The 12201-nt window shown below is 43.7% G+C and overlaps 2 protein-coding genes and 1 non-coding gene across 4 annotated transcripts; all 3 read right to left on the reverse strand.

The window, feature by feature from the left end:
- Positions 1 to 254: 254 nt before the first annotated feature.
- Positions 255 to 3049, reverse strand: SPMAP1 (sperm microtubule associated protein 1). The gene is given in 4 exon segments (XM_036930544.2): positions 255 to 298; positions 301 to 411; positions 1261 to 1360; positions 2707 to 3049. Coding segments are annotated over 4 exon segments (462 nt in total). The 5' UTR covers positions 2914 to 3049.
- A 2087-nt stretch (positions 3050 to 5136) lies between these two features.
- Positions 5137 to 9353, reverse strand: RPL23 (ribosomal protein L23). Of its 2 annotated transcripts, XM_036930495.2 has the most exons (5): positions 9246 to 9273; positions 8570 to 8653; positions 8127 to 8255; positions 5410 to 5523; positions 5138 to 5291 (listed from the first exon to the last, which is right to left on the reverse strand). In XM_036930495.2, exons 1-5 carry the CDS (start codon positions 9256 to 9258, stop codon positions 5209 to 5211), a joined length of 423 nt encoding a protein of 140 aa, XP_036786390.2. In that variant the 5' UTR covers positions 9259 to 9273; the 3' UTR covers positions 5138 to 5208. The 2 variants fall into 2 exon arrangements, with proteins under 2 accessions (XP_057357417.1, XP_036786390.2); XM_057501434.1 differs by lacking the exon at positions 5410 to 5523 and having other exon boundaries at positions 5137 to 5291; positions 9246 to 9353.
- LOC118934775 (small nucleolar RNA SNORA21) lies at positions 8403 to 8538 on the reverse strand. The gene has a single exon (XR_005033589.1). It is a non-coding gene; the product is annotated as a small nucleolar RNA SNORA21 (small nucleolar RNA).
- Positions 9354 to 12201: the final 2848 nt, after the last annotated feature.

The raw sequence follows: 12201 nt of genomic DNA on the forward strand, positions 1-12201 counted from the left end.
CTTTCCTTTCAAGCCTGGGCCTTGTTGACATGAGTGTTAGGGCCCAGACCTGAGAAGCCCTTTCTCCTCTCACCTCCTCTCCATAGGGTAGAGAAGCTGAGGGTGGAGACACTAGCCTGCTCCCTCACCCAACCTCAGGGAAGGAACAGCACATGTGGGGACACAAATAAAAGCATTATATAAAAATACCATTGAGAGTTCATTTAAACATCTGTCTTAGAAATCCAGGTTGAGGTGTGAAGGGAAGAGGTCTATTAGAAGAGACGGAATCGGGTGACTTCTCCAAAGACAGATGGCGCTGGCGGAGGGCAGGGGTGTTCCTGCGATAGCCAAACCGACCATTGAACCCCTTGATCATTTTGAGATCAGCATTGTAGTGATCATGCCCAGTCACCTGCTGGAGGGAATGCCCTTGGGGGCAGAGAGAGACAGGCCTCAGCCTGCAGCCTCCTCCTGCTGTCCCCACTCCCACTGGGCTGATATGATTACTAACCTGGCTATCATCACTGTGCTCCCCATGTCCCAGCTGACCCCTCAGTCCTCAAATGTCTCCAGCCTCTTGACCAACAAGCCAAGGGCTGGTGAAGTCAAGGAGACATATGGCTTCCTAACCAAACTTCATACCAGGAATAGCATGCAGGAGAAGTGTGAATGGTATGTGCTGAGACAGAAGGGGCCAGAAACTTCTGGGCTTGGCTGAACTTTCCTTGAACCCATGACAACTAAGAAAATTTCACCTTGTCTCTGATCCATCTGGAGAAAATGGATGAGCTCAATTTGTCCAAATGGTGCAAAGGATCATGTGACTAGAGGGTGGCCAAAGGGTGGGAGGAGGGTTCACCCTGTCAGAAAAGCATCTCTCCACCCTCCCTTTCCTGTTGCTGCTAAACTGGGCCTGGAAAATGAGACTCAGACTGCTCATGGAACAGTTGAGGAACACAGCCTTTATAACTGGAAAGAGTGGAATTCCAATCTCAGCTCATCCTTCTCAGAAAATCACCTTAACTCCCTAAACCTCAGTTTCCTGAGATGTAACATAGAGGTAGTAGGTACTGACATACAGTAGGTGCTCAGTGAGTAAATATAGGGAGCACTGTGACACCATCTGCTCATGTACGGTAGGAAGAACTAGAGGATGCCATCCTGGGCCTCTTTCCCCCAACCAGGTCTCTCTCTGGCCCAGTATCTCTCTTTGAACTGTGGGACCCAGCACACTAGGTGGTACCATGGTGAAGCTGAAAAGTGCAAAGTGGCACTTGCCTGTCCCTGCCCAGTTTCTCCTGTTGAGGTATCTCTGTCCCTGCCCGAAGCTGTGGATATTATCCACTATCCTGCCGTCCCTTCCTGTACCACCATGATCCTGAGAAGGAGGGAGAAAATACAGAAGACTTGTCAGACACCATTCTGAGAGGGACACAGGGCAAACTCCCCTGGGGCTTGCTTAGGGGTGGGGGAAGAGGTCATAGCTGGGGATAACTGATCCAGACAGATTAAATATTAATATACCAATTGACCTATTGCCTCTCGGAGGCAACCCAGCTTGGCCATTAAGGGCTCAGTGGCTGCTGCCAGACAGACTGGTTCTAATTCCAGCTCTGCAACTAACAGGCTGTGTGACCCTGAGCAAATGACACAGCTTTTCTGGACCTCAATGACCTCATCAGTAAAAGGAGGGTGGCTGTGAGATTCAAGTGAGATAGTTCGAACAAACTGCCTGGCCTACTAAAGCTTCAATAAACATTACGTTCGTTTAAATGAAAATACATACCACAAATGGTGGCTGTGATGATTAGTTATAAAATGCAGTACAGAAAGTTTCAAGTGTATACAGTGCACCATATTATTTTCAAACTTTTACATACTCAAGTTTTTTCTCTTCCCCCAACTCCCAGACTCTGGACTCCATCTGTCATAAATGTTAGACGGCATGCACAAGCAGGGCACACACAGATGTGTCCATATATACGAACATGCACACTCGGGACAACAAAGCCCAAAGTTTGTTCACAGAATAACCCCCATTAAGCCCTCGTCTCCCTTCCCCACGCCTCTGTGACACAAGCCTTGGAGGCAAAAGCGTTGAAAAAAGTTTGGAGTCATCAGCAAATAGCCTCAGGCTCTTTGATCCCTGGGAAGTACTGGCTAGGGAGGGGCGACACCCACGAGGGAAAAGGCCTGGGGAGAAGTGAGGTCGCAGACGTTGGGGACGTTTCCTTCCTACGGGCTCATTTTAGGCCCCAGCGCGCCAGCCCTCCTAATCATGGCGTCACCGACAGCTCGCCTCGCCTGGAGGGTCAGGCAGCTCTTTTTGTCATGTTCACTGAGGTCACGCGGACTTCCGCGCTTTTAGAGAATTTGCGGCGTGAGGTCACCCCAAGCGTGGGTCTGTGACGTTAAAAAGGACAATGGAACCGATTTGTTTGGGAGAGATGGTTGTGAGCCTGGTTGCCTACGCCTGCACAAACCCAAAATGAGATCTTTCTCAAATTCTGGGATGGAAGGTGATTCTGTGAGCTCAGAGAGCTCAACACCTGTCACACACACACACACACAGTTCCCGGGTTTCACTAAGAAAACTGAGGGGATGGGAGTGGGGGAGCTCCCTGGAGGTGAGGGCGTGGGAGTGAGATGCCGGGATTTGAGAAGTCAGCCCCGCCACCAAGGCCATCCTCTGGCGGCCCTGGAGTTCCTGGGGCGATCCTCTACCTGATCAGTTTTCCGTAAAACAGGCGGAACCACGGGACTCTGGAAGTACCGGCGGGCGTGGTGGTCCTGCTGCGCGTTGTAGGGCGGAATCGCAGACCAGAGCTTAGGCCTCAAGTGCTCATAGGTGCGGGCCATGGAGCTCACGGCGACCCCATCCAAGATGAAGCTTTTCTCCAGCCAAAGATGACACTCGCACAAGTACGCCATCCCAGCCACTGCAGCCTCCAAGGGCTTTTCCGGTGGGAGTGGAGAGCCCTAGGTCGGGGCTCCCCTGCGCATTGTTACGTGGTGTCAATCATCGCTGCGTCACAAACCCTACTGTTCCCATCCCACGGGGTTGGCTCTTAGGGCTGTGGGAGAAGTTGCTTGTGTGGCCCTCAGGTGAGGATGGCCAGAAGACAGCAAGAGGCACGGGAGATTTAAGAGTGGGGATAATTGAATGTGGGCAGTGTGAGCGTAATCGGGCAGCTTCCGTTTCCTCTCAGAGCAAGGTTCTCGGCTCCCACTGTATTATACACATTTCCCCAACACGATGGCAGTAAAAACCTTGTACCTAGAATGGATTAGAGTTCAGATTGCCACTACTTCCACTCTGTTACACAACTGTAAATTGAAGCTCAGAAGCTTTGTAGTAGTCCTAAATTCATTTAGTGGCAGACCCAGAACCAGAATTCAGGTCTCAATTTCAAGTCCACTTAAAGCACTTCTCCCCTCCCCACCCAATTCTTTTCATCAGCCAGTATTACTCCTCCTGTTAAAAACACCAGTAGGTTGACATATTTTTTCCTTTGGCTAATTGTATGCATTATGACAGGATACAGGAAAATGGGAGTGATACTCTATAGTTGCGATTACTGGTGTTTCTTTATACTGTTGACTTCCCAAATTTTCCCCTTGAATAGTTAAGCCCTTACAGATGCTTTACATTATTAAAATGACTTGTAAAACTCTGCTCCTCACACCAACTCTATGAAGTGCTATTATCCTCATTTTACAGATGATGTTAACAGGTTCAGGGAGGGATTCTTTTATATTCACTAACAATATTTTTACATGAAAGGACATTACCTAATTAGAAAAAGGTTGCAACATACCTATACACAAAAACCACCAAGCCTGGTAATTCAATACTTAGCATAAGCTTTCCAAATGATGGGAAACCTATAAATCAATCTGAAATTACAGGACATCTATAGTTTTGAGCCTATTCTATTTAACTTTGGAAAGAACATGGACATTAGACAACTTAGGGGAAAAAATGAGAGGCCCAGTTCTCACACCTCACATTTATAGTAGGAAGGTGAAAAATTTCATATAACCCCACAAGAGGACGTGGGTGCTTCATGTTAGACTTGAAACTCACCAGGGTGAAGGATGGGGTTAGAGGAAGACAGGTGTTTTAGAAATTTCTGGATTTAATATTGCTAAAATCAAGACTGGCCTACTCTGGACAAAGTATTGGTTCTCAACCTTGGCTACACGTTGCCATCTCCTGGACAGCTTCAAAAAGTACTGATGCTGGGGGGTCCTACCTCCATGGTAACTGGTCTGGGGTATGGCCTGGTCACTTAACTCTTCAGGTTAACTACTGTTCTAGAGTTCTGGTACATCCTGTTCCTAATCTTAAAGGTAAAAAATACAGTTATCTCAACCAGTGACTAAGTGCTTAGGGTCTTCACTTTCACTCTAATCTCCAGCCTTGCATTATACCCAATTTATAGGTAACACTTAAGGCTATTTCCGATACAGAAAACTGTACTTCTTGAAAAAGCCTAACATTTTTAGCCCAGACTGATACAAAGCAGCTGAGTGCTGCTTCTTCCCAGACCAACTGACACCTTAGTCAATTCTCATGGTTTGGAAAGAAAAGCTGCAATGCTCAATGCCTTTAGGCAGAACTCGCCAGGGCTTATGCCTATTGTACTGGCATAATTGTATCACCTTTTATTGTCAAACTAGGGTTTGGAAGATACATTATATGGCCATCCTGTCAAGATACTTTGATAGCAAAAAAAATCTGCATATTAACTGAATCATCTTCCATGAGAGCAAATTTACAAGGCAATTGCCATGTATAAGGTTTTATAAACATAAACCATTTATGTGCCAATTTACCCGAAAAAAAAAAACCTGTAAATGTACAAGTCTGCATATATACATGTGTATGTGGTTCCTACTCACTCAACTCCTTGAACTCCAAGAATGTCCAGGATGTGACCACATACTCTACCTATCTCAAATATCTAACTGCAGGGCAGTTATGTGGGTAACCTGCCATCTGGCAGTACCTATTATCTATAATTTATTTTAAGGACTACAAACTCTAATTAACTATGAAGTTTTGCACATGTCCAGAAAAAATGTACACTGAATAATTTCATCTTACAAAGGAAACAAGGGTTATGTGCTATTAAGAGGAATGACATGTAGAAATGAGCAGAAAGGAAAGCATTGGGAGCAAATAATTTTTAATGGATTTTTTTTACAAATACACTGAAGAAATCATGCAATGCTCCCAGCATTGGATGCAATCCTGGGCCACAAGTCTGCACACTCCTTTGCAACTGGTCCTGTGATGGCAGAACCTGCATAAAAAAATGTTGAGGTGACAGGTTAAGATCAGATGGACCTTTGCTCCTTCTAGACCTAAATTAAACAACATTCAATCTCAAAGACCTAAGAACAATATGGATTCTTTCTTACCTTTCATCTCCCCTTTATTATTTACTATGACCCCCGCATTATCTTCAAAATAAAGAAACACACCATCTTTTCTCCTGTATGACTTTCGTTGTCGAATTACCACTGCTGGATGTACTAAGAGGGGGAAAAGGACAACGGTCATTTACCTGTCAAGTCCCAGGGCCACAAGAAAGCAGTTTCTATCCCATCTAGCTCCCTAACACTTTCTACTTGGACAAAGTGCCAAAGTGCATTTGTCATTAGCTTTTCATATATTTTGTTTTAACAGAGCAAAAAGTTGGAAGTAACCAGAGCAGAACCACTTAAAATTATATATACCTGTAATTTTTATGTAGCACAATTATTTGTGAAACAAGAATGAGTTATGAGAAGGTCAATGGTCCCATTTACAGAGAAAGTTTGCAAGCTAATTTTTTGCATAGAGGTTGGCAAAGTTGTACAACAAAATACTAACAGTATTAATAATTAATATTAGATGATATTAATAATATCATATCTTGGAGGTCTAAGAGAAGTCTTATTCTATTCTACTTGTATTTCTTGTGCAATTAACTCATTTTTTTGAGGAACTCTTTTCCAAGGTCATGAGTAACTTTAAAAAAACCTACCTGCACTAAAGTGAACACTTTTCCAGACCTTCAAAAGAAACATCTACTATACTTGAAAGAACTAGAGTCAGACACACCTGGATTCAAATTTTGACTGATACTAGCTTAGACAACTTCAACAGGGCACACCTTCTGGAACACAAATTTTCCTCTTGAAAAACAGGGATAAAGTTATAGTTACATATTCAAGATGAAACACTGGAAATACAGGATTTTTCATAAGGACAGGGATCCTGGTTATCCTCAAGGGAAGTACTATCTAAGTACTATCTATGTACAGCCTCTAAACGAATTTTTAACGAGACACACAAGTGACAGGTAATTTGTATGTACTGAGGGCCCCCTCCATTGGACCCTCGCCTACTTATAAACATTTAAATCGGACAAACAAATCTGGTGGATAAATAAGGCCACACAAACCCAGGACTCTGGACTTCCAGTCCTGCCCCTTTTCACATTTCCATGCACTGCATGCAAGTCTAAGGTAAGTGAATGTATTCATTTAGCAGAAACAAGGACCAACGACATTAACTGAGTTGGAAATTCACAACTATTTTTTAAAACCATGAAGTGTTTTTGTTCTCTGGTCTGTCCCATGACTGACTCAGACAGACAGCACATACTGCTGCCATCTCACCCACGTGATGGCTAATTGCTCTGCCCTTCCCTGACAGCTCCCCAGGCCACAGGTCAGACTCAGTAAGTGTTCCAAGAGGAAAGTCTGTCCCCTTGCATGCTGACCTCAATCTACATATTGATTAACTAATGCTTAACCCCAATGCTACTTATTCCTTATCCACCAAGTCCTCAAGTAGATAATAAAGAGCAAAGAAAAATCTGACCAAAAGGCTAAAAAATCTGGGGGGGGGGTTAACTGTGATATGTGGCTAAGACCCATCACATATGTAGTAGGGTACACAACAAGAGAAAGCTAAGACTTCTCAGGAAAAGCAAGATATCCCAGGGCAGAGACAAACTAAGCAGGTAGGAAGGAAAGTTCAAGAGCTGAAAAGAAAGTCTGAGGGCTCTCTCTTTAAATTCATACACCCAGTGGAAAACTTTTGGGGAAAGCCCATAACTGAGTAATGAGCAGCTCTCTCTTTTAGTTTCTATTCAGAGACTTCGAAGCAGCCATGCCAAACTTTTGACAAATCACAATCTTAAATCAATCTCATCTATAAAAAGAACCTGCCTTAAAGCATGAAGAATAGCATCAATTACTCTGTACTGATAAAGTACTAGGTAATGTTGGCCAGATGCTCTATATGCTCAGCTCATCACCAGAATCTCACAACCACTTGAGAAAGCATTTAGGGAAGTCTTAAAGCTGGGATTTCACCTAGTCAAGCTCTAAACCACCCATCAAAAAAGTACATTTACTAAGTATCATCAAATTAATTTGGAGCCAAGGAAATTGGGAATGAACTAAAGACAGTTACCAGCTCTTATGGAACTTAAACAGAAAAGACAACCCTAAACGTCACAAAAATTACAACCTGGATGAAGGTTTATGGGGAGGGGAGGGTTGCAGCGGCACTGGGAAATGTCAAGGTGGTAAGCTGAAGATGACTGAACTATAGTATTCCAGGCAGGAGGCACAGCAAGTACAAAGAACTGGAGGTGCTAAGGAAAGGGAGCAAGAAACTAAAAACTGAAAGGAGCAGAGAGCTGAGGAAGGCACCATGAGGTGGACTGGAAATTGCAGAACAAAGGGCTTTTGTTTATTTAGGTGTAGGTATGTGAGGTGATCTATACCAACTTGCTGGGAAAATATGAAGTGTCCCAGCTTACACTAGAAGCCAATCAAGAACTTAAGTAAGGAAGTGACAAGATTTAGTTTTAAAAGATGGACCCTGGCTTAAGTGTGGTAAATACATTTAAGGAGTAAGGAGGCAAGAACATTGTATGTAAAACTGGATATTAAAGAGAACAGTCTCTAAGACAGCAAGAGCAGACCTTCAATTTCAAATATGTATCTCACACTACCAGTCAAAGGAAATCTTTAAGAGGCCTTGAGAATGGTAAAATTATATTTTGTTCCATTTTTCAATAAATGGAGAAGCCCTTCAACTGTCCACCAGGGGATAAGGAGACCAGGTTTCTACTCACCCTTCTTTCTGAGCTCTGGTTTGCCTTTCTTGACTGTGGCCATCACCATGTCACCCACACCAGCAGCAGGAAGTCTATTCAGTCGTCCCTTGATCCCCTTCACAGAGATGATGTACAGATTTTTGGCTCCTATAAGAGGATATAAACAAAAATGAATTATTTGGGGGGCCTACTAGGCAGTTCTGCCATCAAAACATTTCCCCAACACTCCCAAAGCCTCTCTGCCTCTCCCTCTGCTCACAAACCCAAGCAGTTAGTTCCCTCCAAGGTGAAACACCTTGTCACACCACCGATTGAAGCCGAACAGCACAAGATGCTGCCGCTTCACCCAGAAGTGGTGTTTTTACTCTGCCCTTTCTTGACGGCTCAGTGGGTCATTAGCAAAAGGCCCATCAAGTGCTTTTAGAAGGGGGAGTTCAGGAGGGCGCAGCCCAAGGTCTCACCTGTGTTGTCAGCACAATTGATCACGGCTCCTACTGGAAGACCCAGGGAAATTCGGAATTTTGCACCGGAGGACCCACCACGTCCTGTGGGAAGGAAAGAAAGCACAAGAAAGATCACTGTCCAGTCATAGTTCGGAGTTCCCTTCATACTCTCAAGCTATAAATTCATTCGCACATGCTTTGGGAAACGGTACACCACATACAGATTCGCTCTTTCTAGGCCTCCTTACCTCCTCCCCATGTGCCATCTAGGTCTCATGGCAAATAGCCAATTTCTCATTACCACCCTTACGTTGAGATTAAAGGGCCTGGACGACTCAATCCTCACTCCAATTTTTGCACCACGTAGTTCTTCCTACAAGGTGGGAGACCGTACAAGTCGCCCACTCTAAGGCCTAAACCAGTCCAACTTCCACCCTATTACTGCAGCGCTGGGCGCGGAGCGGTCCTAGGGGGTTCGGTCTAGAATAGTGTTTGGATCCTGCCAGCTCAGTTCTTCAGGCCCACACCTCGGTCGCTTTCGGGGACCCCTCCGGTACTCTCCCGATGACCCTCCTCTCTCTTTCTGGCCCGGAGGACAGCAAAGCGTCCCAGCCGCCCATGGCCGCCGCTCCCGGTGAAGCCAGCAGCCACATCACAACAGATGGCGAAGGATATCCCAGAACTAAAACCTCACCTCGCTTCGACATCTTGAAGGCCGGAAAAGGATAAAAAGGAAGTAGGTACAAAGCACACTGGGATAAGAACGTCAACGTCACGCCCAGCATCGTCACGTGACCCGGAGCTTGCACAAACCCCCCTTTTCCCCAGGGCGCTGTCTTATTGCGCATAAATCCTGCGCTTCGGTTTGATCTCTGTGCGAAGTGGGCGGTGTAGGAGATGAGGACTGCCGAAGTGATTTAGGCCTAGAATTTCCTCTTTACGAGCTCGAAAGTAGTTGAGGGCACAGAAATATTGGTTTGTTAATTTACCCAGCATGCTCTTTTGAGCACTTATGTGCCAGGGACTTCGCTGGACACCAGAGGTTCAGAAATTATTAAAACGGTCTGTGCTGTGTAGGACCCACAAAAGAACACGGGCGTAGGGAGCTGAGGTAGAAAGAACTCTAAACGGTTTCATTAAGATGTGATATAATTGTGAAGAGTCGTTTTAGTACTAAATACCCATTTGCATTTTAAATAGCTTGCTATCAGTCTCCCCATTCTTCTGACTTCTGTTGATATACTGATTTAAATATTGAGCGCCTCCTTTATGTCAGATACTGTCCTGGGCATACATTAGACTACATCAGGGAATAAAACGTCAACACTTTTGCCCTATGGGACTTATGTTCTGCTGGGGTGGTGATAAAGGTGAATATTAGACACTAAACAATAGATATAATAATTGTAGTGCATAGTATTTTAGATGGTGATGGTATTTTTAAAAATGAAAGTAAACAAGGGATCAGGAAGTGGAAGGAGAGACAGGTTGCACTTCAAGATAGAATGGTCAGTGAAGGTTTCATGGAAGAAGTTGACATTAGAGCTAAGACCTTAAGGTGAGGGAGCTAGTAACAGGAATGTCTGGGAAGAGCAGTCCAGCTAAGTCACCTGTCAATGAAAAGCCCTAAGGTGGAAGTTTGCCTGAACAATGAGGCTCCACACGGAAGCTGCGTGTGACTGACAGACAAAGTGAAGGGAAGAGTAGTAGGAGAGAAGGTCAGAAGTAATAGGGCCAGGTGATGTAGGGCTCACTCTTCATACAATAGGCAGGAATAATTTTTCAGAAGCGTAAATATTACCATGTCATTCTAATGAGTATCCTCAAATGGTTTCTACTGCTCTTATAGTCAAAGTTAAAATCCATAGTATGGCCTACCAGGCCCTGATCTGGCATCACCCTACCTTGTCAACCTCATCTTGTACTAGGCTCTCTCTTGCTCTGCAGTGTTGGCTATTTAGTCCCAGATACTGTTGGTGCTCTGGAATACCCATAGGCCTTACACATGTTGGGATCCTCTACCCTGCCTACTGCCTTCATCACATGTTTCATGTCTATTGATTTTTCTGATACAAGCTTAAATGTCTCTTTCTTAGGGAAATCTGCCAGAACCCCCATACAAGGTCAGATCCTCCTATTATAAGCACTCTTAACATGCTGCATTTTTCCTTCATACTATTTATTAAAATATTTAGTATATATTTGACAATTATTTGTTGAATGACCTGTCTCCCCCAACTAGTATATAACTAGTCAACAAGTGTAACAGAGTGAAAAATCTCTGACTTCATATTGTATCTGACTCCTTTGATCACTTAATCTTTGGGTCAAAAAGCTGCTTCTCAGCTCTGCAGCCCTGCACGTAGGTTTATTAATCATCAAAAGGAATTTTGCTCATGACTTAAGGTGATGCAACTAGCCCCTGGCCCAAAATTCTCCTCACCTGAAGAGAGAAAGTAGTAAGTACAGAAATGATGACTGGATTGTCAAGGACTTATAGGAACATCATGGCCAGACCCGTGTCAACAAAATGACTGGAGTCAGCTAACCAAGGACAAGGAGTTTCACCACCATCCTCAGACTCTTGCTGCCTTCCAGATGTCTGAGGTCAATAGTCACCTCCTGATTGCAATCCCCTCCTACATCTCTTCCTTAATATAAAAGAAAATCAACTCTGAGTTAAGATGGTTCTTTAAGACATTAGTTCACCATCTTCTTGGTCTGCTGGCTTTCTGAATAAAGTCACTTTCCTTGCCCCCACATCTTATCTCTTGACTTACTGTCATATCATGCAGGGAGTGGCATGAGCTTGGATTCAGTAACACAAACTCCATTAAGACTGGGTTTGTGTCCTTTTTGTTCCACAGTATATCCCCAACACTTAGCATAGGGCCTCACTCAATAAGTACATTTTGAATTATTGCTGAACAAATGAAGAAGTGTACCCCAATGGCCTCCATATGTCCACATCCTTGGAAGAAATTTTCATTCATCTATGGCAAAATTAGAAATATTTGGAAAATATAGTTTCTTAAAAAGCTGCATTTGCCCAATTTAAAAAACAGCCTATTATTGTAGGATTATCTTTTTTCATCTTTTTTGGTGTTAAAAATGTTCCTTTCAACCCTATGTCAGCTTTACACCATCCCAACGCTACAATTTTTTTTTTTTTTTGCAGTTTCAATGGTCTGTGAAAACCAGCGGGTAAGAAAATGATCAATCTCTACTTCCTTACTTCTTGCATGTACACATTCCTTGAACCCCTGTAATCTAGTTTATGTCCTCACTACATGACTGAAATTATACATACTGGAAAATTATACTAGAAAGTTTACATGAACTACTCATTTTCAAATTCCAAGGATATTCCTCAGTCTTTATCTTACTTGGCCTCTACAGCATTTCACACTGGCACCATTCCCTCTTTCTTAACACTCTTCACATATGGTTTCTTCATGTATGGCTGCTAATAGTAAGAGGAGGTACTATTTATGGAGTGTTACTAAGTACCAGTCATTGAGTTAGCATTTTACAGGAATGTGACTTGCTGGTTTTTCCCAGCAACACTGTGATGTAGGTATTATTATTATTCTCATTTTACACATGAGAACACAAATAGAAAGGTTAAGCCATATGTCCAAGATCACACA

The sequence above is a fragment of the Manis pentadactyla genome, chromosome 4 (assembly GCF_030020395.1).
Source record: "Manis pentadactyla isolate mManPen7 chromosome 4, mManPen7.hap1, whole genome shotgun sequence".
Taxonomy (NCBI): Eukaryota; Metazoa; Chordata; class Mammalia; order Pholidota; family Manidae; genus Manis; species Manis pentadactyla.